This window comes from Mycteria americana, chromosome 6 (genome assembly GCF_035582795.1).
Source record: "Mycteria americana isolate JAX WOST 10 ecotype Jacksonville Zoo and Gardens chromosome 6, USCA_MyAme_1.0, whole genome shotgun sequence".
Lineage (NCBI taxonomy): Eukaryota > Metazoa > Chordata > Aves > Ciconiiformes > Ciconiidae > Mycteria > Mycteria americana.
The window spans coordinates 32,025,132-32,052,568 of record NC_134370.1 but is presented as its reverse complement, the minus strand read 5'-3'; the positions used below and the strand labels follow the sequence as shown (position 1 = coordinate 32,052,568).

General features: G+C 36.5%; 1 protein-coding gene across 4 annotated transcripts in view; it reads left to right on the top strand.

The window, feature by feature from the left end:
- Positions 1-27,437, top strand: part of LDB3 (LIM domain binding 3) — a 135,383-nt gene that overhangs the window by 96,893 nt on the left and 11,053 nt on the right. Inside the window, exons 9-14 of one of the 4 annotated variants that reach the window (XM_075505250.1) lie at positions 4,013-4,048; positions 5,819-6,025; positions 10,978-11,142; positions 12,781-12,888; positions 18,379-18,426; positions 21,163-21,290. In XM_075505250.1, coding sequence (XP_075361365.1) covers positions 4,013-4,048; positions 5,819-6,025; positions 10,978-11,142; positions 12,781-12,888; positions 18,379-18,426; positions 21,163-21,290 — 692 coding nt within the window. The remainder of the gene's footprint in view (positions 1-4,012; positions 4,049-5,818; positions 6,026-10,977; positions 11,143-12,780; positions 12,889-18,378; positions 18,427-21,162; positions 21,291-27,437) is intronic. The other 3 variants (XM_075505246.1, XM_075505247.1, XM_075505248.1) reach the window with 3 other exon arrangements.

Below are 27,437 nucleotides of genomic sequence, written 5' to 3'. Positions count from 1 at the left end.
ACCAGCATGATAGTTGTCTTCTGTCCTCTCCAGTTAACTGCCTATGATTTCTTTCTGTGTCTTATGGTGTCTTTGTTAAGATAACAAAAATATAGCTTGGGGAAAAAAAGACTATCAGTCTCAATAGTTTTATATTCATCTGACTATGGAAAAATTCTCAGCTGCAAACACAAAGGTAGAAATAGCCTCATTGGATCAGAACAGCAGTTGATCTAGCTCAGTGTCCAGTTTCCAACAGTGTCAGTATCTCATGCCTTTGAGACAAAAATGTTTGGAAGGCAATAATGAAATAGCTTTCACACAACTTTATTCCCAGACACCCTAGAAGAATTTTTTTAAAGATTATTTTTTGACTTCTACTTCTTAAAAGGAAGTTTTATTTGTAGGCAAATATGTTTGTGTAAATACAAGAACGTGTCAGAATAAAAGCTATTATAAGTCTAATAAGGACAAGTCCTGCAAATCCACAATATACTACTAGAAAAAATGGAATTTTTAATTTCAATAGATATAGACTCTAATAAACTGTAAGTCTTAATACTTATTTCCTCTTCGAAAAAAGGCCAGTATATTTCTCTCAGGTTCGATGATAGAAGACTATTGGATGATTAATACAGGAAAATACCAATAAACTGAATAGTAGTATTTATTAAAAAAAATCCACAATCTCTTATTAAAGAGGGTGAGCTGTTATTTTAAATACTCAGTTGGGATTCAGGAGAGCTTATTTCAGTTCTTTGCCCTGCCATGGACCTTCTTTTTGAACATGAGCAATTCTCTTAAGTTTTAGTTCCTCATTTGTAAAATGAGAAAAATACTGTGTTGCTCCATGAGAATACGGAGGAAAAAATCAATTATAGTATTCACTTATTGCTTCAGTACTGAAAGACAGAGAAGAGTTGAAGGACCGTATGGTCTCTTGGGATGCCTAATGTTCCTTATGTCATCAGATCTTCATTACAGATTAAATGATTCTGTGTCTACAACATTTTAATGGAACAGAGAGGAGCTATTCAAGAGGAGTCTAGATCTGTTATTCTCTAAGGAGAAGGTAGATGGAAGGTGCACAAGCTCCACATCTCAGGTCGCCTGTTACATGTACATGTTTGTTTGGGAATCTTTTACATTTGGTTTCCAGAAATAAAAGAGAATGGGAACATATTCCAATGTCCAGTACATACAGTTCAGATTCAACAGACCCATTTATTGGAAACTCTCTGAAGTTTCTTCAGGCTCTTTTTAGGATCCAATAGCACACACAAGCTTGGCTTGCAAATGAATTTTACATTTTGTTACTCAAACTATTATCATCCTTGCTAGTGTTTGGGAGGGAAAGACTATTTCTATCATTTCATTCACTCTGTCTTTATGACTATATCATGTAGCATACCTTCATGAGAAGGAAACATTGCATAATTTCCATTGTATAATATACTGTGTAATTGGGAAGACAGTATATTGCATAAATAAATCTTCTTTGAGAGATATGCCCAATATTTAATAAAATCTGTGGGAGTTACACTGTTCTCTCAGAACAGTCATTGACTAAGGCCCTTCTATCAAAAGCCATTTCAGCTGGGGACTAAAAGGGCTGCAGACAAAAAAACATTAATATTAGATCTCTCCTACATAGCTCAAAACTACTATGCACTACTGCCAGTTATTGGAGCAGCCTGAGTAGCCACAAAGATACAAACTGCTCATAATATTCTGAGCCAAATTCTTTCATGTTGTGAAGGCATCGACTTCACTGAGCCTGCCCCGGGGATGTATTTAACTCAAAAGTAAAATTAATTCTGCATTAATTAGCAAAAAATGTTTGATTGTAAGGGCTGGAAATCCAATAGTCTGTTCCTCAAAACGCAAGTATTGCCAATAAGAGACACATCTGATCTTTAGCCTTTCTCACTGTTAGCCAAATGGGAATTACTCCTGTTGACTGGGAAGAGAAATAGTTTCTGGGAGCAAAACTGTGAAGAAGTATTGTGTGCCTTTTGAGCTCATCTTTCCCTTTACTCTCTGCCTTTTCCTTTGCTGTAATCTGTGGAAGTATGTTTGCTATACTTCTCTCTCTCTTTTAACCTTTGCCACTCCCCTGCCATCGTCACTCAACGTTATCCTATACTTGTACACTCGTGGAAAAAGCTTTCGTGAAATCCCGACCTCAAAGTCAAGTGACGTTTTTCTGCGTTCTTCAGTATAGGCACAGCTAGTGGAGCAGAAAAGTTTGGATCAGGTTAATAGTAACAACAGAGGTCTAACGCTGCTTCTGCCTGACCCCAACTGCCTGCCTTTTCGTCTTGACTATAGTTTCTCACAGAATATTTGGTAACACTGGAAATAAACAATGCTTTACTCTTTTCAGGCTGTGACTGTGGCTTTTAACATTATCGCATGATTACAGCTCTTGGTATACTAACACTTCCCCCAACACATGCACAGTTTCTAATCCATCCTCTTCGACCTTGTTTCATCCTGGCTTTCCTATACCTGACGTTCCAGTGAACTCACGGCTTGGTTACCATAAAGATAGTGTTTGGTTTCTCATTGCTTTAGAGTGGTGAACCAATTGATCTTATTGGGGTATTTACTTTCAAGGCAGGTTCTTCCATTCTGACCATAATAACATTCTTAGTCAGAGCCACATCTGAGGGTCACTTCAGATCTCCTTCTGGGTTTGAAAATCTGGCTTCAATTCATATATTTTAGGGGTTACATTTTAGTTGGTGGTTTTAAAAATGGGTAGAGAACACCTATGCCGAAACCTTTGCTGATGTAAACTGGACTGGTTTTTATAACTTTATTGGAGCTAAACTAAGGAAAGAGTGTATGACGGTATGTATACATGTACGTGTACATACATAAACACAGAGAGAAATATATGACATGCTACTAATAATGTGGACAAATATTAAGAATAGCCTTCCAAACATAATGTGAGATAATGATTGGAAACCAACAAATCCTCATAAATAAATACATGTATTCCTTTTTTTTGAAGGACTTCTTAGAAAGCAGGTTCAGTTGGGTAAATGAGGACATGTGCTTTGTGTTTTGTAATTTTAGATCCCAGTTAAGAAAAATATTCTCATTTGGCATATTTCAACTTTAAACATGTTGAAATTCCAGCACAATTCCTTAAATAGGAAAGGACACAACCACCCACTAAATTACTAAATATTGAGACTGTCTCAATTACTTAACTTAATTGGATTTCAAACTTAGGAGTCTAAGGCTAAAGGATTCTATTCTTTATGAGAATACCTATGTCTTAACTTCTTACGTAGATACCCAACTGCTTGCACTTAAACTGATCAGTTATTTTTGTAAGCGTGTATGTGTGTTTACAGAATAACAGCCTAATTCTCTGTCACTGAAATGGAGGCTGACTTACTCCTCACCTCAGTGAAGGAATGATTTCACTTGTTTCTAATCCAACTTAGACTGAGAAAACTAGTACTTACTCGGGTAGGACAGAGAATTTTTAAGTGACGCCAGACATATATAATCCATCTTGTATGAGTCTTTGTTAACCATTTAACTGCTTATCACTTCAAAATATTGGATCCTTGAGGACTGCCCAAGTCTGATTATTTTTACCACTTGGAGTTGGCATCAGAATATTATTGAAATTTTCTCTCAAGAGGGAACTTACTAAAGTCAAAACTATGCCTGAAATTATATACATGCATACAATGTCTAATTTGTAACTGTTAATTTTCCTTCATTTTACTTTAATATTGAAACAAAGTTGTTTGCAATTGAGAAGCAGCATACAGTAAACTTGCATATTTGGTGGGTTTCACTTGGAGAGCTGAAGAGGTTTCTCACAACCCTATTTATGAGCAACCACTCTAGGGTGCTTTTTGCAACCAAACATTTCTCCTCAACCCATCTTCATTCTCCCTGTTGGTTTTTGGTTTGTTGGGTTTTGGGTTTTTGTTTTTGGTTTTTTTGGCCAGCACTGGCAATTGCATTTACTTTATTCATACTCTATCCCCTCCTTTCACAGAGGCAAGGAAAATTTTGCAGCAGCATCAGAAAACAGGTAATGTTTGCTGTGTGTGTTTGGCTTCCCTCCTATTCAGAGTTTACCTCCACTTTCCCCATTTTGTTCTTGCCTCAGAAACATGAAATTTGTACACTGTTTGAGCAGATGATGAATGTAGAGGTTACAGCTAAGTGGGTTTGTTAGGCATTTCTTTCTAATGTTGACTTCAAAAAGCTCTGTGAGATGGGGCAGGCGGGGATCGGGTTTCTCAGAACTTACAAACCTGAAAAATAAGCAGCTTTTATCAAATGTTCTTGAAATGGAGCATTGTCAGTTTGTGATGGAGTTTTAAGAACAATTTCCATTTTAAACTTTGTCTAGATTGTTCAAGATGTTTTTAAAATCTAAAAATTTTCTTTTTGGTATTTTAAGAACATTTTTATACCAGATCCTTGCATATCTTGATTGATCCTCGATGGGTTATGAGGTTCAAAACATAGTATCTCTGTAAGTTCTTCAAAAGTTGTTTTCTCCCAAAGAATCTCAGCACAATTTGCAGTTACAGAAAACAATACATTTCTATATGTTAGTTCATTTACTAAAACACACAAGTACTGAAACACAGGTACTTCTTGAGTGAATCTGACCAATTGTTTAATGGAGCAAAGAAATGCCTCTTATTGGTTTGTCATGAAAATAATTCTGTCTTACTGCTTTCCTCTGTCTTGTTGATTCCTGCCTAAACAATGTGCAACCACTTTATATTTTTGGTTTTTATAAGACTGCTCACATTTGAACAAAGGTTGCATAGAGTTAAAAACCAAGTGCAAGCATTATCATTACTAATGACACAAGCAATGGCAACTGGCACTTGGAACAGTAGGGAAAATGGATTTTTATTTTTAGATTAATTATGTCAAAAGAATGAAAAAAAACATTGATTCCTGTATAGCAACTGTATATAAATTAAATTGAAAAAACAAGTAACACGTTAGCATTTCACTAGCAGTTTCATTTGTGTAAATCATCTACAGGACTATGCAGCTGCTCCACTGAATTTTTTTTTTTAATTATTATTATTATTATTTTATTTTACCAGGAACAATTTCTGATGTATGACTGGTGTTAGTGTCATACTACATTGCCTTAATCTTGCATGGTTTGTCATACCATAGCTTTTCTCCACCTCCATTATCATCACAGCTCTGCTATGTGTCTTATTTTGATATTCCTAGCAATATGGTTTCCAGATTTAACACAAGGTACCTTTTTTAATTCTTAAAGCCTTTCCTGGTCTTAAGCAGTAATAAACTAATAAACTGTCAAGATTTGTCATGACTTCATCTGCAATATCATGATAAACTCCTATGGTATGAGGAATTTGGGGATACAAAAAGAGGACACTGGATATTTACAGATATCAATCTTCTTCCAGGAAAAAGGAAAGACAGAAAAATAAAGCCTTCATTATTAAACCTCGAATTAACTTGATTTTTTCAGTTATGAGGTTCAGCACTTCTGGTTTTGGTTTGTTTGTTTGTTTGTTTTTTCTGAAGGCTTTACTGCATATAAATAATAATTGCTGTCTTAAAGGACCAGGTATTAGCGTTCTAAAATGCTGCTTTATTTGGTATGGGAGACAGTAAGCACATGTATCTCCGAAAACTAAAAAATTGAACAACCCTTTTTCTATTAAACATTAAACCACCAGCTTCTTCTGTGGCTGGAATTCTGTCTCTCCCTCAAATACCTGCTGTTACCTAGGAAATTGGTGACATGATAATAAATACCTCGCTTACAAATCCCCTTGTAATTTTTGTTACCCAGGCCTACAGCTACTACACATGCGCCACAGTATGTGACCTCAAGTATTTGGCATCCTCCTAAATCATGCACCATGGATGCCAACACTGACAATGCTAAGCCAGTGGCCTCCAAGGGGTCTGTGAGGCTTGGAGCGGGTACAAGTCAGAGGGAGGCCAGTTTCACCGCTAGTGGCCAGAAAGTCCCTCTTACTTCATCCAGTAATCCAAGGTACACTGTGACGTGTAACTGCATAACTGACCTGGTTTGGCGCTTCGGAATGGTTTGGTAATAACAGCCTCTAACTCCTTGAGACGGAAATGCCCATTGCCTAAAAGGCAGATGTCTCAGTTCTGCCAATTCCAGCAACTTCTAGTTCAGGTGGGTTTTGCATTTGAAGTGGCACTCCTAAGGATCTCGCCTACAATTTAGAGACAACAGTCATTAAGCACCTTCTGCAGAGAAGCAGCAGCTGACATTATTAACTGTATTTCTACAAACTTTCCCATATTCAAATGTAAAACTCTTCCACGTTACGTCTTTCTCTAAACACCTTCTCTAGTACTTTTTTCTACAAATGCTACAATAAGAGATAATTTTTGCCTATTCATTTTGTTGTGGTTTAGCTTCAGTTGGCAACTAAGCACCACACAGCCACTCGCTCACCCTCCCCGCCCGGTGGGACGGGGGAAAGAATCGGAAGGCCAAAAGTAAGAAAACTCGTGGGTTGAGATAAGAACAGTTTAATAACTGGGGAAAAAAAATTGTAAAGAAAAGGAAAATAACAAGAGAGAGGAACAAAAGCCAGGGAAAAACAACAAAACCAAGTGACGCAACCGCTCACCACCCGCTGACCAATGCCCAGCCCGTCCCCGAGCAGCTATCGCTGCCCCCCGGCCAACTCCCCCCAGTTTCTATACTGAGCATGACGCCATATGGTATGGAATAGCCCTTTGGGCAGTTGGGGTCAGCTGTCCCAGCTGTGCCCCCTCCCAGCTTCTTGTGCCCCTGGCAGAGCATGGGAAGCTGAAAAGTCCTTGATTTAGTATAAGCACTACTTAGCAACAACTAAAACATCAGTGTGTTATCAACATTATTCTCATCCTAAGTCCAAAACACAGCACTATACCAGCTACTAGGAAGAAAATTAACTCTATTCCAGCCAAAACCAGGACACATTTTTATTTTTGTTCCCTATATTTTCAATTCTTTACAAGAGGTCTGTTGGAGGATTTGAAACAAAAAGAACTTCATGCATTACATAAAGGAGACTAAGTACTGCTTTAATAATGCACTCGATGGTTATTTGGACAGCAAGTCTCAGAACTTAGTTCTTCTCTTGCTGAGAAAAAGAAGTGTAATCTGCGCTTATTTTTTAAATGTTAGAGTGTGTTTGTTGCTGTGTTTCCTCATTATGGTTGTTAACCATTATTATTATCTTAACCTCTGCTGATCTGTGTTCCTTTTCATGGGTGAAAATCAGCTGAAAAGAGACATGCGTGTTTGTTTGTTTTCATCCAAGTAACTTACTCACAGGGTGCATTTTATGTTTCTGACCACAAATATGGAGATGTTTGAGAACATCCATTTCCTTTGATTTTCCTTAAAATGCAAAATACTGTAAAGATTAAAAGTGCAGAGAACGGCTGTGTAAAAAAAAAAAAAAAAAAAAAAAACCAACAAGACTCTGTAACATATGTAATAAGCTGTTACAACAGATGATCTATTTTATAAAGCAGCATTCACATTTATCAGTTCTTAAAATTCTTCTGCACTCTTTCAGATTGAAAATCTAGAAAGGAGGCAATCTTGAGGGAAAAAAGTTACTTCATTTGAATATTAAATAAAATTATTTAAAATTTATGGTGGTTAAACTAACCACTATAAATCAAGTTAGTCTGCATTCTTTCTATAAAACTGAGTAGAGAATTAGTTACCAACTGCAATATATTGTGTGTAACCAGATCATCCTAATTTTTAATGTTTATATCTACTTCATTTATATTTATTCCGATCCCTTGTTCCGTTAATTAATATATTCTACCCTGCAGCAAGGTGATCAAGCCTCTAACATTTTAATCACATAAAAGGAACTATTACAAATAGCATGCAAGATAAAATTTGTTTGTATTTCTTTTAAATTTTATAAGGTATTCCAGTATATTTGCATTTATTGTATTTATATGTGTTTGTCCAGTTCAAATCTGTCTCCACACAGGTCCATGTCCACATATATTCTTATCTTTTTTTTCTTTCTTTCTTTTAAATATATATCACTGAGTATGTGTTTTGGTTAACATTTTGGAGATCATTACAACAATTAAGTAACTTCACTGATTTCTTCTATTCAAGGTATGAAGTCTTAATTCTTTTGAAATCTGTAGCAAATTCCCTTTCACTTCAGTGCAAATAGAAAGACAAAAAAAGGTGAAATCCTAAATTGTATTTGTTTTTAGGACATGCATTAAGTTCCATTTTTGTGTGCACTGTAGTTTCACTCCTTTCCTGTTTGCCAAATCAAAGATGTGTAAGTACTAAATTTTGACTCAACACCTTTTAATGTGACAATTGCAGTACCCACTGCTGCACAGGGCGAAAAAAATCCTGCGAGTATTAAAATTCTGTAACAGACTAGCCCATGATCCATAGCTGTGATGTACAATATACAGCAACTCTGCTACATAGTCTGTGTAATTGATACTGTACTGGCTAAGTGGAAGAATGGACATCATAACGCAAATGCATCAAGATGGAAGAACTGATCTGCATTTCAAATGCGTATTATGATGGACAAACTTGCACAACTGTTGCAAAACTTTTGGTGTAATGATTTGAAAACCAGAATTGCAAACAAGGTGAGTATTTTCAGGAGCTCACTTGTTATGTATGTAATGGCAGATGAAACTCATAAGGGAGAAAATGCTGATTTTTCTGCTTTTGTCATGGGTTGCATTCAACTTTGAAATTGGTGGGCATAACAACCACACTGCCATTTCAGCTAATCGAACGGTAAAATATTCAGCTGAAATAAAAGACACCATCATTTAGGCTACTAAACCATAGAAGAAGGTGGAAAAGAGAGGATGACAGGGAAAATGGGACAGTCCCTTGCAGAGCAAGGGGTATCATGAATTCTGAAGTACCAAGCACTCATTCTAGATCCTGAGGAGTATAACTTTTTGAACCAGTGCTTCTGAGAGAAGCAAAAGAAAGTATTCGATAGAACGGCTGAAAGACAGAGAAAATATTTGCACTATGGCAAATTCGCGTAGGAAAAAAAGCTGAAAGAATGCTTGAGGGCTAAGGTTTGGCTGAAAAACAGTTGTGGAACTGTAAGGTTTCTTTTGTTATTTGGTACTTACTGTGCTCAGGAAAGAATATTTTGGGCATTCTTTGTACGTTGCACAAGAGAATTGCTGAATTCCATCACCCTGATAGGAGTCATTTGCAAGAACCCAGAGATGTGGCAATATACTGATGAGTTAGGTCAAAAGAAGTAAAAATATATCCATTATGTTCTTATACCACTGCTTGTGGACAAGACAACTGTGTCATGCACCGTAATGCCCTGATTTTTTTTAAAAATCCAATTTAAAAAATTATCCAATTTAAAAAATTAGGATACCTACTAAAGAAAATGAATCTACAGCACAATAATATGGCATCAAGAAAAATGTCCCTTATGCCTGGGGGACATATGCTTATATTATCACTGAAGTTTGTGCCCCAAAACAGTACAATAATCTGAAAAATCAAATTGCAATTAGTTATTTTTCAGTGGCTTATTTGTTCTGTGGATAATAATTAACAAAATCCACAGTAAAATCTGCCTAAACACAAAATTAAGCTTTTGTCTTGTCTTGTTTCTCTTTTTTTTCCCTAACCCCCTTTTAATTTTAAATGACCTAGTGATTTTTGTTATGTTTATTGATAAGTGAATAATGAATGTACTTATTATTATTCATTTGTTGATATTAAGTTCATTGAAACAGGTAGCAAAGAATGTGACTCTTGTAAGTCCACTTAGTGATTTTTTATTATTATTATTTGACGTAAGAGCTAGTGGAAGATAATGAACTGAACATCCCAAAAGATTAGGTCATTTCTTAGCAGTGGATGGCTTTGCCTACACTATCTGGCAAAGCTGTCCAATAGATAACTGCCCCATTTGTCTGTCTGTAAGAGATGAGTAATACTTTCCAACTCGGAGTGAGGCTGCAAGGCTAAAATATCTTAATGAGCACTGGGTGCTCTGATAGCAGGTGATGAAAGACACTAGTAGTTCAGTAGGTTACTAAAATGGCCACAGGATACGAGACTAGATTTTTATTATTATTATTCATTTTGATTAATCTATTTTGCAATCAAATAAAGCAAAAATAAATTAAACATTGATATTTCTCTGCTCCATGTTATCTGTGCCACAGTAGCACAAGAGGGCCACAAGGATACCATCTCATGATCATCACCCAGTGGTTTTAAAACTGGTGTAGTAAAATTTTATGCTACATCTTCCCCTTGTATTTTGCATATTGTTCTATGTGTAAAAATACATCTTCTCATTTGATGGGTTGGCCAGTGTAATGAAAGGTGAATTTAGGTCAGACATGAACTGACAATCGATGGATTCCTTTTAAACATCTTTCCACTACCTGTATTGCACAAAACTGATTAAACTCAACACCAAACTGTGCTGACTGGATTTCTAGACTATCAGAACCTGCAGGAAAACTGCTGATTCAAGACTATGATAATATCCTTTAAATTGCTTTTCTTCATCTAATTAAAAAGTTTACTCCTAGCATAAACTTCAGGTCCAGGAGTAAATATTGGGTGAAATTTATCCTAGCTCAAGGAGTTTGTGACAGGCTTTTTGCAACCATTTAAGTACTTCATGCCGTGTTTCCTACCACTGGCTTCAGTGGGAGCAGGGCTTAAGTGCTGTATAACCTGGCATAAATTTCAGTCAAGCAGGACCAAAACTGCATCACAGTCTTAACTGCACATCCGAAAAGGCCTAACGAGTGTATTTTTTTCTTTGCATAATTGTGCTTTTCCCTCAGTAACACAGCCTGCTACTATGTTTGCAGCTCCAGGTTCAAACATAGTAGCTTTTATGCTCTAAATTTAAATACGCACCTTCTTAAGATGCTTCTTGTTTTATTTAATTTAACTCTAATTAGTACCCCTGTTGAGCATGCTCCGGTGTCTACCAGTTCTGCCTCTGCTCCTGCACCACATGCTTCAGCACATCAGCCTGCTACTGCTGCTCAAAGTACAGCCAGTCTGATGACACCACCAGCAACCACCTCAGTAGTGCAAGAGTCTTTCTCGTCCTCCTTCCAAAGGTAATGCTTCATTGCTTTGTCCTTTTGCAGACACACCCCTGCGTGGCTCTGGAAACGCTGCATACACATTCTTAACTTAAGAATGTAGTATGCAAAAGCTGGAGGCTATTTTATATGCTTTTATATATTTTGGTGTGTTTTCTTATTTTGAAGTACGTTGTTCGTGTTTGCAAAGAATTCGCAAAATAAAACTGCCCTAAAAAATAACAAAAAGTAGCTTTAAGTCTGCGGTTAACATTTGCAGAAATCAAGTCTAGGGTTAAAACTAGAAATGTTTTTTTACCACTTGTAATAAAACCAAAACGACTCCTCATAATAGTTACAGTGGTTGAAAGAAGGTTCTTTTAATAGTGTTTCTGCAGTATGACATGAAATGGAAAATTAGAAAATGTCATTTACTCGTGTGACTGAGCTTACCATATTGTAGCAGATATCGGTAGAACATGGGGGACAATGAGCAATATGTCAATAAAACCATGCATTTGATGATTGTCGTGCTCTGCAAGGTATTAAGTCAATTCATTGCTAGTAGATTTATCTACTCTCTTTTCTCTAATGAGATCTAGCTGTAAAGCTAAAGTGAGTTTCAAGGAGGTACGCATTCATAACACTTGTAGTACAGTAGGAGTTACAGTTGTATATTACAAGTTGTCAGTCTGTGAAGAAACGCGTGGGATTTATACTGCTGTCACATTATAGTAATTTTGGGGATAGTAAGAGTGAATTCCTTTGATGCATATTGTTCTTTTCTCATAGATTTTTTTCTACATGAATATTCCTAAAAGATGTATATTTTAGCATGCTTTAAAAATCAAAGGAAAAACACACTACCAGTAATGTAAACTACTTTAAATAACTGAGACCTAAGATGTAGTCTGTCATATCTTAGATGTGGGCAAATGGAATTGGAAATGTTCTCTTGGCTCTCTTTCTTGTTTAATTTTTGCTACTTGACTTAAATTATTTATGTATACCAACTACTTAGTTTCTCACTTTAGTCAGTTTTTACCTAACCGTGACCTACTGGACTCCAGTGTTTTTATTCCTGTGCAAGAAAACCAATCATCCAGCCAGCAAAGGAGGCTTGAATAAGGTATTATTCTGTAATTCAGAACTGTGCTGGAAGGCACTTTCACATGCAATAATGATACGGTTTAAGTAATTTTTATCCCTCAGTTGAAACTGTAACATGAAGAAAATGGATTATCTAATATATGCTTCAAAAATAAATGCCTCTACTAAACTAATCATGACTTGTGTCAATAGAAGAATCTTTTGTCTGGTACTGCTTGCATATTAAAAAGTTTAGCTTGAATTCAGACTCAAACATCTTCAGATCTTGCAGATAAAACCATGTATCATTGACAAAAGTCCTGTCCTGAAATACTGTCTTTCTTAGTTATTGATAGACTCTGGTTTTAAGATTTTTACATAATGTGTGCATTTTGTCTTGTGTTCTGTAGGAATGTGCTTGGTTGTGCTATTCTGTAAGTCTGCAGATGTATGCTACAGAAAACCTGTTCCTGGTAACTACGCAGCAGTCCTCTTGTATCTGAAGTCCGACAAAGCTTGATTCTGATGTCACTATTTTTGTCCCTGTTAAATTATTTTGTACATGCTTTCATGTGTCTTCTGCAGAGTGCTTGCAGCCCCCAGCTCTCTTTCACAGCCTAAGCCTTTCCATGGGTCCAAGAACATGTCATTAGCAGCTTCCACTATTTCATCTGCTATCTCATCTCAGTCTAGGTATATCCGTAAAGCTCTCTTCTTTTTCTTTTAACTTAATTTGTTTTTATTCTGTATTACCCTCTCCGATTTAAGGTTTTCAGCTTCTTAAGAGATTGGCTTGGCAGAGACTATTGAAAAGCCTGATGTATTTAAAGGAATAGCCTTCTTGCTTATCTTTCACATTAAAACTGAGCTAGGAAACACATTTTAGATTTAGGATATGTAACTAAAAGATCCTTTTGGAACACAGGTATTTCAGTTTGTTGGTTTGTCCTGGTTTTGCCATCTTAAAATTAATATATTTGTCTAGTGACACTGGGTGAGAATGACAGATATTTTTTTTTTTCTTGGTGAAAACAGGATCACAAGAATCACAGACCTTCTTTTATTATGCACTTAATCATGACTAATGAAAGACCACTGATAGGGAAAGGTAGCATCTGTCACTAGAACGAGAGAATGCTGCTGTACTGCCTCACTGCTAAGCCTTTTCACTGCTTTCATTAACACTTTGTCACGACTAACAGAGGAGAAAGCAGTAGATTTTAAGATTCATTATTTGAACATAATCTTCAGAAATAATGAAAAACTGAATCAGCAATACATTTGAGATTATAATTATCCATGTCTCTCTTATCTTGATATAAAAAGGTAGTTAGGAATCCCCCAAAGGTGATGTTTGAAATAAACAAAGTGCGCAAGTTTGAAGGCTACGCATGAAGAAGTACAATGATCTTTCTCAAGAGTATCATAGAAAACAGCAGTTAAGTGCTATGCACAGGTACATACTTGAAAGCATTTGGGTTGGCTTAACATCACTGAAACCAACGGAAAAATGAAATACCTACAGAACAGAAGATCAGAAGTGTTCTGAGTTTTAGGATGTTTACCGCCGTGGGAATTACATAGGGGAGGTAGTTCCCGTATGGAGCTGATAAAACAGAAGAAGTAAAATTAACTCCTTATCTAATTCTGTTTATTTGAGTCTAAGTCCACTAATCGTAACTTTAGTTTCAATTAAACTATAAAGTTGGTGAGTGTCACCAGAACGTTACCAAGAATAGAAGGTAAGAACAGATGCAAGGGTGTTTACTGCTATTGACATCTAGTTTTATGTATGAACTTTCAAAATTCCGAAGTGATGAGTTATTTAGGGAATTCATTATTTGTGGGTATCCATCATAAAATACCTTAAGAGGACCTAATTTTCACATTATGAGTACTCAGTGCATTTCAGAAGTAATTCTTACACTGCTTTTTTATGCAGTCCTGTGGTATGATTACACTCTTACATGTCACCAGTGCTATTTCATCCACTGCTTTACTAACAAACGTCTTCCAGTCAGTTGGAATGATCACATATCTCTATGAGAAGAGGGTCCTATGCAGTTGTTGTAGGAGACAGTTAAAAGCCTCTTATAACCAGGGAAAGTCCCTTGCTTCCTAAGCAATAACTGCGTATTTGAGCTTGTTTATACTGCTGGCACGCAAAACCTATTTATTTCTTCTGAGCTACAGGAGAGACTCAGTTTTAGTATTTCTCTCAGTTGAGGACTGAAATGTATCCATCAGTCAGAACATGAAATTAAATTGAAGCCTTGGTGACTATTCTGGCCAGACAGAGGACATCTATTCGTGTTTCGTCAGTCTGTATCTTAGGACCCATATAAATCTCGCTATGAGAGGTATATTTTTACATACCTGCATAAGAGAGTTCCTTGGTATTCTACTAGCTTCAGTGAGAATTGTACATAATAGCTAATAATAGGTCTCTGAAGCCTCCATGTAGAAGTAGTACTGCATGTAGTACTTTTTATTTCGGCAATATATGCATATTTCATTGAGATTAGCATCGATGTCACAAAAGGCCCTAGTTTTTCCCCTTCAAGAAAAACAATCAGATAATGAAAGACTTTCATTTAATGAACAATTTGGAGGAATACAGAAAGATAAAAGCACACATGCGTTGCATATATCACTTTTAGGACTCCACTGGTAAAATCTTAATCAGCTTTAGTTTATTGCCCACCCAAGATCAGAAAGGCATTTTTACACTTGAGTGAAAAAATTCTCTTCATTGACAATTTCTGAGTATCTTGAATAGGAGGATACAAGGGAAGAGCTAAAGAACACATCACGGTTTTAAAATGTCAAAACTTCAAGTTTTCCAGTTTTAAGAAATGGCATTATTTCAGAAATAAAATTTCCTTTGGATTTCGTTTTTATTATTCTGTGAAGCTGTCTGATTAGGTGAAGACAGACATAGATTTGAACACTGAGAATGCTGCTAGTCAGGGGGCCATTCTAAAATTGGACTGTTGAGTTGTAAGACCGTACTCGGAGTCATCTAAAAACTTCAGAAACCTTTATGAATATATGAATCATAGCATTGTGAGCTTTTAAATCAGTTATAAAAAGTGGTAGATCTCTAGAAACCTTTCAGAGACAGATAGTTTATCATCACAGAAAATCCTTAAAATAAGGCTGCCCAAGCAGGCAGAAGGCATGTTTTCACAAAATGGTTAATGCATGCATTTTTTTTTTAACTGAAGGCTATTCATTTAAGAAGCTATAGTTCCTTCGTATTAATCACAGAACCATGGAGAGAATCCCAGAACAGGCACTCTTCACATTGAAGGATGGTAGAATAGAATGTAAGTTACCTGGGACAGATTGACAACTGCTGGCATAGCTTTCATTTTCCGTGCTAGCTTTTGGTATAAGGATTAGATGCAGATATCTTTTGTTATCTTCTGGGATAAATCTAGTCCTCCATAAAAGAGCTATGTTTTCATTGCTGTCTTGGAAATGACAGTTAAGCAATAGTTATGTATAATTTACATATAAACAGCTAATAAATTAGTATAAAGATAGCCATTATTTGCTGAGGCTACTTGCATGGCTATCTTAGAGCTAATATAATACTATTTCTTGACTGAGCCTTTATCCATTTCACTTTAATTTCACATTCCTTTCATGGGGAGAAGGGAAGCCATGCGAGGCCTTGAAACTATAAATTCATTGGTAGTTATGTATCAATATTGACTAACCAGTGTGAATCACAATTTTAATGAGTAATGAGGATAAAAAGATCACCTTGAGATATTAAAATTTACTTCCAGTTCAAATGGCTTTTATCTCCTGCATTAGATTGGCATGGACCATTTTACCTTTTCCTGCCCCTTTCCAAGGAAGCAGGTTGTCTGGGGAGGCTATGCATCTCCATTCTTGAAGGTTTTCAAGACACCATTGGCTAAAACACTGAGCAACCTGGTCTGATCTCAGAGCTGGCCTTGCTTTGAGCAGGAGGTTAGGTGAGAGACCTCCTGAGGTCTCTTCCAACCTGAAAGATTCTGTGAATCTATGAAAAACAACTGTCCGTTTCAGAAAGCAATGCTTTAATCAGGCTACTAAACACTATTGCTCGTACCTGGCAATTATTTAAGTCAAAGATATAAGATCTACAGCATATCAGCTTTACACACTACTGCCCTAAAATCTTACTTGCCACTGGCTGACACAGGTATCATGCTGACATACGCTTCAAGCTGTTATCAGCAGGCAAATGTTACTGTCTTAGCTAATATCTCTCTTGGAAGTTCAGTAATTCAGCGAGCCTTGGGACTTAAAGGCAATTCAGAAACTTGTAGGGCCTGGAAAAAATTGGTTCCCTGATAATCAGGTACAAGAAGCAAACTCAGTTTGGGGGTTTTGGTTGTTTTTTTTGTTTGGGGTTTTGGGTTTTTTTTGAGGGTTTTGTTGCAGCTGAAATAAGTTCCTTATGTTTGTGCACTACTTCCATGTTTGTTTTTAAAACTGTCATGTATTATAGCTAGTGTATTCAAACATAAGGGACTAAAACTGGCTTCTCAATTCATTTATACTTCAAATTTTTGAGCCTCTGATAGTTTTCATTTAGAAATCAAGCAATGCGTTAGCATGCCAAAATATGGACTTAAAAATCCAGTTTCAGCTTGACATATACCATTGGAGCATTGCAGCATTTCATATAATTTCAGTTCAAAATAAAATATGGATGACCTTCGTTACAACAGTATCCCCATCCTGTACAACGTGCTCAGGTAGAATGAGGCTGAGATTTTACCACCATTGTTCCAGCGTTTGTTGGGGTTTTTTTCCTTCTAGATACCTTAAAAAGGTCCCCCAAGAAAATGCAGGAGGATTTATTGATCAATGTCCTTAACTATTTAAGCTGGTTTTAAAATTTGGTAGATCAGTTCTATAGTGATTATGCTTTTGTGAGCAAAGGCTGTGTGCATAACATCTAACATGAGTAAAATCTTTATAATGTTCCTAAAGAGGAATGTTTGAAAGAAGTCATTAATCCTTAACTGATCACGTTACTTTTACTTTTAAATCTGCAATGTTGATCTTACTTTTTCACTTAACAATTTTACTTACAAAGAAGAAAGCATATCAGGAGTGTTTTAAATAAGCTAGGAAGCTCTTTATGCAATTGGTTATTCCATCTGGAGGGTAAAAGCAGGGCAACCAGTGAGACAGCACTCTGGGAATACAAAAACAGGAGAAACAATGGGAAGAGTTACAATTGTGGTTCTAAAAGGAAGGTGTAGCTTCTGTGATCCTAGGATTTTAATCCAAGCACTGTGTCTGTGGTAAAGGGAAGAAAAACTCTTCTCCAGAAGCTGGGAGAATAACTATGATAGGCTTCTGGTAATTCTGGCAAATGTGGGCTGTGCTCCTGTGGGATGTGATTGTTGCCATGTAGCCCTGCACTGCTCTGCATTCAGACAGGAGCTGGGTTCATTCTGAATCCTCTTGCTTCTCCGATCATACATTGTGCAGGCTTTAAAGTACTTTCTGTATTTGCATAAATGAATCATTTATGTTCTGAAATGATGCTGCTTCCCCAAGAAAAAAAAAAAAACAACTACCTGTTCACCTAAGACTCTGTTTAGTAAATGAACAATAGAATGGTACTGCAAGGGAAAAGTTGAATGTGGTGGCTTGACGTTGTTGCTTCAACTACGTCCAGCCTGTCCTTTCTGTGGGGTTGTCCTAGTTGCCTCATAAGCTAGGAAACTTAGCTGATCTTTGGACTTTGGTTCATTCAAGGTTTGCTTTTGAGATTTGATGCAACTTAAGCTTATGACACTGACAAAAAGAAACTCATGCTTATTTTTCTGTGCTAATACAAATAAATGGTGAATGTCAAAGCAAACAGTCCAGTTGTTGAATTAGAATTCCACAACTAAAGAATGAGCAAAACTGGATGAGAGTGACTTATGGAGCAATATACTCAGCTCATTTATTTATGTTACCATTATTCAGGTTTCACTATGATTCCTAGCTTAAATAAGATAAGCAAAATGTAATGTAATACTGATCTTATATGATTATAAATATGTATGTGTTGTTTACTTTAGCACTTAAGAGCACCTCTTATTCATAAGGAAATTCACTGTAGGACAAGATATCCCAATTTTCTTGGTTTTTTTTTCAAATACAACTTTTGTCTCATTTTAGTTTCAACCGGCATTCTTCCACCTCCATCAGCTACCAGTCAAAGAAGAGGTATAAAAATGTTTTGTGCAGCTACTCTACCTTAAAAGCACTTAACAAACCAGTTTATTGCTGCTCATAGGCATCTAGTGAAGTATTAACATAAAAATGATCTGCTTAGAAATATTTACTCTTTCTTTTTCTGACAACTAATAGTTTTCAGAGCCAGTATTTAATTCGCTGCCTGTCACATGCCATTGGCTGCTACAGATAAATTCAGTAAGGGTGCTTTCACTGCTTTTTGAAATGCCATTGCTTCCTGTTCCATTAAAGCATCTTTGATCCTTAGGACATCTTCTTATTCTTTCTTTTTTCTTTCTTTTTTCTTTTTTCTTTTTTTTCTTTTTTCTTTTTATTTAATCACATGCTATTTCCTTTTCTTCAGCAGAAATTCTGATAAATCTTTTAACTTCACTAAAATCCTTAATGATATAGTGTAATACTTTATTTCTCTTTGACAAGCCTTTTTATCTTCCTTACTGTATTTAATATGCATCATACACTTGCAAAAGAGTTCAGTAGTTGACTTCTTTTAATTTTGCAATGATTTTGGTACTATGAATACAATTTTTTGTGTGTGTGTTGTTCTTGGTTTTTTCAGCTTCATCTCCCTGAACATACAAGGAAGTCTAGTGGCATGGTTTTATCATGCTATTAACTTTGGAAAACACTTGAATTTTGAATAACCATTTTTCTTCATGGACAGTTTAAGTATCACTAATCTGGCTCAGAACTTCTTTGTGTATTTTGTGCATTAAGAGAGCTTCAAATGAGTCTTTCTACCAATGGACCTGCACATCTGGGAGTAGGCTTTCCTGAGGGTCTGCCATTTTCAGATTAAGGCTGTATGACACATGATTTAAAATCTTTTAATCCACATTGTAAATATTGATCACTGATCCTGTAAAGGTAAGTATGTTTTGCTGGTTTTCTGTCTAGTTTACCTTGAATAGTAGATTTTTAAACAAGAAGTCTTTCGATAGTGTGTACTTAGCTAAAGGCATTTTGAAAGCTGTACGTGAAGCCATCTTCCTGTCTGTGCTACAATGGGAGCAACGATCCTCTGTCCAGTGACCCCGAGTACAGTGTGTTCTTATGCGCTACAAATGAGGAGGTGTTAACAGGAAATAGATGGTAAGAACAGAAAGTAAAAATTCTTACTGTGCTTAGAACAGCTTTGGCAGTTACAAAATCACAGCACAGTTCACAACAGCACTTCCAGTGAATACAAACCCAGTAACATAGTTTATCTTGGAGAGTCCTGTTCACTCATGGTATAGTGGACCCAAATCCAGCCCTAAGCTCTAGACCAGGTACAGAAATAATTAGCTATAGTCATTGTAGCGATAGCTATGTTCTAGGTCTAACTAAACAGACAAAATAAATTAGCCTGAGGCAGCAGTGCTATGCAAGCTAGATCTATAGTATAAGCACTGTCAGAGCAGCAAAAAGCTATGTTGTGAGGATAGGTTTATTTTGTTCAAAATTAAAAATCAAAAGTTTACATTTGTCAGAATGCTTTTTACCTGTACTGGAAGGAATTTGCTGGGTTTTCCATATGTAAAAATTATAACATGTTCTCTCCAGATGGCATCTATTTCCACTATTAAAGAAAGCACAAGTCAAGATGGGCCAATGGTCTGGCAAAGCTGGATGCTTCTTTTCTTATGCTGACAAATGTTTTCCTATAGACAAAGCCACTATGGGAATAACTCTTGAACTGTCAGCACAAATGTATAGGGATCTGGTTTATACAGGTAGTGAAACTGAAGGGAAAAAGAAAGTAAAACTATGTTATCAGGGTGAGTAAGAATGATGTTCAATAGTGAATGGTTTTTATTACTGCACGCATCTTGGTATCTGTTGCTTCCCTTCCTTGTACTTCTTTATTCTCTCCTGCTTGCTTTGTTTGTAATGCTCTTTTAGTGGTCTAAGAAGCAAAGTCACTACCAATAGAATCATCCTAAGTGACAGGCAAAGAGAAGAGGCATATATTTCAATGTGTTACTATAATCAAACTGAGAATCACCACCCAAGCAATAAAACAGAGAAAATTATTTCTTATTGATGTTTGGAATCCTGAGCAAATGTTTTTAATCTAGGAATGCAGAAATTGCATCACAATATTGCATATCACATGCTTTTGGGTTAGCTGAATCTGAACATTAGAAAAATTAACGAAAATTGCGGTTTCAGTCTAAATAGGGAAAAGAGTTCGTTTCAGAAATGTTTTTTAAAAGTCACTACAATCTTTTTGAAAAGAGTACAATGCTTATAAACAGTACTTAGTATTTGTAGCAGTACAGTAGGAGTAGTAATTGTGCTGAGCCAGTATCTTTTTAAGTCAACGAGATATCCCTCATTGATTTATCTTAGACAAGGACAGGCCTGTTTGTTTATAGAGGCGCAGAAACCCCAAACTTTGTATGCATGTTCCTGAAGTCTGATCCCTTGTTAAACTGAGAGTTCTTTTAATAAGTTTGTCGTATTCCTTCAGTAAGCTGTTTTCTGTGACAACAGGAGCAACTTGGCATTATTTAAAATCCTTACTCGGCTAATTTTTCGTTCCAAAGAATTGTCCAAGCCTTTCTTAGCAATGATAAAGACTAATGAATCTCACAGTATTCTCTCTGTAGCTCTCAAGGACAGTTCCTCTCAGAGTGCTTTGGAAGCTGCCAGATCTGTTATTTCATAATCAGTAACTTTTGCTGTTTATTACAGTTGCTCATGCCTTCATTTTGCTTTTAGAAACACAAGCCAGTCATATACACCAATGCCAGTTTCTGGAAGCTACGGCGAAAGTCCTGCAGCTTCTGCTACTTCAAAACCGAGAGTTGTTACTACTGCCAGCATAAAGCCCTCTGTCTACCAGCCAGGTAAGGTCACTTCAAAGTAATGAAAGGATTCAGAACAAAGTAGTGAAAGGATTCAGAAAATAAACGCACGTGCACTTCTTTTAGAAAAAGAAAATACAACGAATGCACATTTTGCAATAGGACACACACATATCGGGAAAGATTCATATACCTGGAACCAAATGCTGCTAGTTGCTAGTTTTGCTTCAGATTATCTGAAGATCGAGGATTATGTTGTATTTGTATTCTGCTTTAGAGTGAAAAAGTGGAACAAAAGGAGGAAGAAGAATAAAAGCAAGGGAAATACTGGTAATAAAAATATGTGTAGCCTGACTTTTCGAAAAAAATACATTTGGAAAATAACCCAGCATGCCCAATTAGGAGCCCAGCGACACTTCAGAATTGATGAAATAGCTTAAGAATGCAGAGCTCAGGAAGAAGATAAGTGAAGGCAGCTTGAGTAGGATATATTTGCAAAATAGATAAGGCCATATATTGAACTTCTCTAACTCCGGCTTATATTTGAAATAAAGAATGACCTATTAAAGTTCTTCGTAATGCTATGCTTCCACTTCCCACAGCTCCAATTACTGAAGGAATATATTTGATTATTCATTCATGTGGAAAATATGCTCCTTGATGTTATTTAAATTCCCTTTGTATTAATGTGCTACAAATGGAGTGAACTTCTAAAACCATTGATGACCAAAATGTGAACCTTCAAAATTAACAAATTAAATGAGGCAGCAATATAAGTCTAAATGCAGTTCTGTTTCAAATTAAGCTTGTTCTGATCTTAGCAAGAGAATTAAAAAGTTGATTTATATCTTGACAGTCAAGTAAATATGAAGAGGCCAAGAATTCTAACAATCTTAAACTCTGTCTTCCATAATGCTCTATCTCTGGATCTACTGAAATGAAACCAGTGCAAACTTAGACATAAAGCAGACAGACAGATCAGTTGATTGATCTTTGTATTTGAGACATAAAGGTGGAAAAAGGCAGCTCAGAACTGTCATGAGCTTTTTAAGGGTCTCAAAATCAATAAAGGTTTCAGCTTCTCCTCAATTGCTTTTGGTTAAGTGTGTCAGCATATACCATGTTCTCACTGAAGGCAAATGTTATTATTTTTGTCTTGCAAAAAAAAGAAAAGATGAAGACAGAGGATTTATTTCCATAATGGAGAACAGAGCAAACTGTGGCAAGTCAAAATATCTCCTAAATACACTGATTGATACTAAGCCCCATGCTCATTTGGGGGAAGTCGGAAAGTCATTTTGGGTGTTGGTCTCTTCTCCCAAGTAACTAGCGATAGGACAAGAGGAAATGACCTCAAGTTGCACCAAGAGAGGTTTAGATTGGATATTAGGAAAAATTTCTTTACTGAAAGGGTGGTCAGGCATTGGAACAGGCTGCCCAGAGAGGTGGTGGAGTCACCATCCCTGGAGGAGTTCAAAAAACGTGTAGACGTGGCACTTCAGGACGTGGTTTAGTAGGCATGGAGGTGTTGGGTTGACGGCTGGACTAGATGATCCTAGAGGTCTTTTCCAACCTTAATGATTCTATGATTCTGTTCTATGATTCTATGAAGTATAAACTCTGGTTCTCAATATACAAACCTGCCACAGAAATAAATTAGTAGCTATATCCAATTAGTAGCTGTATCTGTCAAAGAAAAAGGTGGCTGTTGAATGAGACTCAGAATAAGAGACAATGCTTTTGCTTTCTCCTGTGATGGGCATCTTCTTTGCAATTCCTTATATTTCTGGTTTTGAGCCCCATTGCCTCCCCATAAAGGTTTAAAATACACAGTATGGAAACTATGTTCTGTGTCACTATGTATACAATGAACTTACTTCAACTTGTATATATCATCTACCTGTGTGGGGGAAATTCTTATTTTGCAGGCATCGCAAGGATATAATGTACTCTAGAGCACAAGAGAAAATTCAGAATAATATGTAATGTGATATATCACAAAGACAAAATTCAAATAGCATTAAAGTTGGCAGAGGAACAAACAGTAAGTCTCCCCGTATTGTTTAGGAGTTTGAGATATACAATAAAGGATTCTAAAATACCTCCATAATTGAACCCCAAAGTGACTCAGGCACAAAAGAGATTAAAGAAAGATATTTTATTGAAGTTTTTTGTTTTGATACCTTTTAAAAGTTGTATATATTTGATGTAGTAGCACTTCATACTGGTTTTGGAACATGAGCTGGCCCTAAAGACAGTTGCAGTTGCAGTCCTGAGCAAACAGGAAATTGTCACTTGGGAAGCAATGGAGGAAACAGCATTTCCTGTGACAGATGGGAAAGATCAATAGTACTTTGAAACAAACTGTCAAGACAGTTAGAAAACTTCCTCACCCAACTTTGTCAATGCATATAAATTCTGTCCTGCAGTGTAAAATGCAGCCTCAATCTGAGAGGACCAGCTGTTCTCAACTGATGACATACGAGATCACAAAATCCATCTTTTTCTTCCAATCTAAGTGCAACCTCAGGCTTTTGCAATAACTGTACTCTCACTTTAGTAAATAATTTCTTAGACTTCTATTTTTGTAAATCCACTGTGTGCAAGGGCCGAAATAGTGGAGATTACTATAAGGATTTGCAATGCAGAATTTAGAAGAGGAATGCCTTTATGCTAGCCCTCAGTGTTAATGGGAATGAGATGTCTTGCTTCCCTTAAAAATGTGGGCCAGCGACTTCCAGATTAAAACACCCACCAACAGCCTCATATATGCAATATCCAGAAACCTGAATCAATCACTGAGGGTTTATGAGACTATTTTAATCTGTCTCAGATTGAAAAAAATAATGGGGCTAAATTTGGTTAAACTGAAACCAATCTCAAAATGAAACTGTATTGTTGAGTATCTGTCTCAGGAGTAATCAGTAAATCTACACTTTAAAGCAAAGAAAGAGTACCACTTTGACTAACCTGACTCCGGTAGGAATTTTCTGCTGCTTTGTTTTCTTCCTATAGGGAAAGCTGTGAACTCCGTAATCTTTTCCTTTCTCTGTCCTGTAGATTTCATAACCCGTTTTTAAAAGGAGCATAGATTTCTTTTCTGAACAAGGTCCACTAGATGGCGGAAAATACTTGCGTATTCCTTTCTTACAGGCTTTCCCAGAGTAGAATAGTGCTTTCATATATTCCAAGCAACCCAAACGCCAGTTTTATACTACGATGTAACATGATACCTAAAAGTAAGAAAGCAGATCTTTCCTTTTAAATCCATAAGTCCAAACAGGACTATTCATGTATTTAAAAGTGCTCAAGTGTAAAGGCCTGATCCGCTCCTTTAGAAATTGGTAGAAGGATTCCCACAGACTTCAATGAACTTTTCACTGAAGCCTAAGCATCTTCAAGGCTAAAAGAACAGGTTACATACCATCTTTCATTTTAAATTCTTCTAAATAAGAATGGTGTCTTCTTATAAAGGACTTGTTGCATTATCTGCTTTGTCTGTCATCTACTATACATTGGAACAGTATATAGGAAAATTTGGGGCTTCAGTGATGCAGCCACTAAGTGTAGAACAAGCCAAATAAGTTGTGATTATGAATTACATTTGTTACTGGAAAATTATTACTAAGGATAACAATTATGTGTTCTAACAAAGAAAGAAAAAGAAACATGTTCTCACAGTGCGAGCTAGTATGTTAGACTAAAGCATTTGAGACCGTATGAATCTTTACTTTATTAAATGAATCTTTGGTAACACACCTTTTTTTTTCTGGAGGGAAAATATCCATTGACTATAAATGAAGAGCTGATAGGGAGGATTCCAAATTCTCCAGAAGCAAAGAATTGGCTTGTTCCTACAGCTGTTAAGAGAGATAACAGGATAACAATAGTCCCATTCTTTCCCTCCTACTGTAAGAGAGTCTGAGGGCTGAGAGAAACAAGGTGATAGAGGCTGGATTACTGAATTATTTAAAGTATTGATTTTTGAACAGTTAAGGGTCAGCTCATACAATATTGGTATTTTGAGAATCTATTCTCTGATATACTGAATCTTAGTACTTTTTGCCAACAGCACCTTTTATCTGCTGCATATATGTTGGAAGACTTTGAAATACGTAAACATGCAAGGTGAATTTGTATGGCAGTAGCTACTAAGACAAGAGAGTTGTTCATATAAGCTTAGGGATATAGCTATAAGGTAAGATAATAATTCCCTCTTAATAACAATAGCTAAAATCTCAAAGTTAGTGAAACCTTTCTAATACATTGCATTGACACTATTTTAAATCAATAGTAATTCCAGCCTGTTCACAGGGGGAAAATATGTTGTAATAAATCCAGCCTGTAAAATTAAATCATAATGGCTGAAAAGAGAACTTGGATCAGTTGCAAACACCCAACATTTGTCATTTTGCAATAATTCCCCTGGTATCTTCTTTCAGCAACTGGAAAAAAAATTTACTTTGCTGCTTTATTTTACCATGGCAAGTAGAAAAGATAGATAGAGTAAAAAGAAACAGAAGGTAGAGAGAACGAAAGACAAAGACCCTTTCCCAGTGTTTATCCTTCAAAGGAGTCTAGATTAATCTGAACCCAGATAAATCATATGCCTGTCTACATCGGTTGGAATAAACAAACTGGAAAAAGAAAACACCAACATTGTGAGATTAAGGAAGAAAAAGTGAAAAATTAAGACGTTGTAAGCTGAATTTACTGAAGACAATCATGGAAAAAGACATCCTAAAAATGGTACCTGGACTGCATTTGTTCTTCACTTCTGGAACTCTGGGTTCGAATATCTGACCATTTTGTTAGGCTCACTGTGGGATACACTGCTGTACTTTGCATGAACAATTATTGGCTCTTGGGGGAAGGAGAATCCTTTCACAAAACTGAGTGAGCTAGAAGTCACCTTATTTAATTAGAGAGCCTCATAGGTGGGAGCCTTTTGAACTCACCAATTAGAGATGAAATATTGCCTTCTAATTTTGCCTAGCTTAATACCGTAATACATAAATAGCAACAGCCCCAGGGTTTAGAGAGATTGCATATAAACTCTCTGTTCTGAAATCTTTAAACACTGTTTACCATTCCCAAGTTAAAAAAAAAAAAGAAGCCTCAAGCTAAGGTGGGATACAGTTTTATGAAGCAGAAACTTTGTTGATGCTGTAACATAATAAAGTTTTATCAAGAAGACGCATTAGATTCAGCTCTGAAGTCAATAAAAAGAAGAAAATCAGAGATCACTGGGTGATCACAGTGGATTGATATATATGCGATTTAAGCACCTGCAATTGCCAATAATCAGTGTATGTTATTCTATGTGGCAGGGTGTGGGCTAAGGGAAGAGTGTTAAGTAGAACATAATCTCACCACTTAATTATCCAGAAAGATCTATGTTACATTTGGAACCCTCTCCTTGGTTGAAATACCTTTCTACCTGCAAGCCTCTTAAAACTGTAAATGTTGTGTTTGGTCATCATTTTATTGGCACTGGGATCTACTACCCAGCGTGTTTGCCTAGACTGCAGGAGAACTGACTTCTGTTCCCAAATCTGTGCTCTCTCATTTGGGCAAAACACTTCAACTCTCCAAGCTTCTGTTCCTCCTCACACAAACCAACAATCATTCACTTCTTTGTTTTCCTTGCAAAGGAAAAACTGCTTTTAGTGCTCCTGTACTTGGCAAAGTGAGGCAGTTTCTTGGCCAGTGACTTCAGTCCTACACAATGCAAGATCTGACATTTTGAAAAGAGGAGGGCAATGGGAAAACTTGTCGGTATGTGCAGGCTCTAGCTTCTGCTTATTTTTATGTGCTAAAGCTCCACCCAAGATTAGAGCCTGGTGCATACAAACACAGAGGCAGTCTGCACTGAAGATTTTATGTGACAGTCAAAGGGTGGAAGAAAGGAAGTATAATATTTCTGTTTTATACACGGGAACTGAGGCACAGAGATACTACGCTTTGCTCGAAGTTATACAGGAAGTCTGTGGCAGAGCCAAGAACTGAACTGAGATCAGTCATAACCACAAGTCTGGCCTTCCTCTAAGTGCTGTTGGCTTTGTCTTGCTGGTCATGTGAGCTGAATTGGCTCCCTCAGTATTGCTTCCAGTGCTCTCTATCTCTGTGTTCCCTGTGTGAGCCTGTTCTTCTTCAGAAACCTAGGAGTAAAACCTATAAATGATAGGT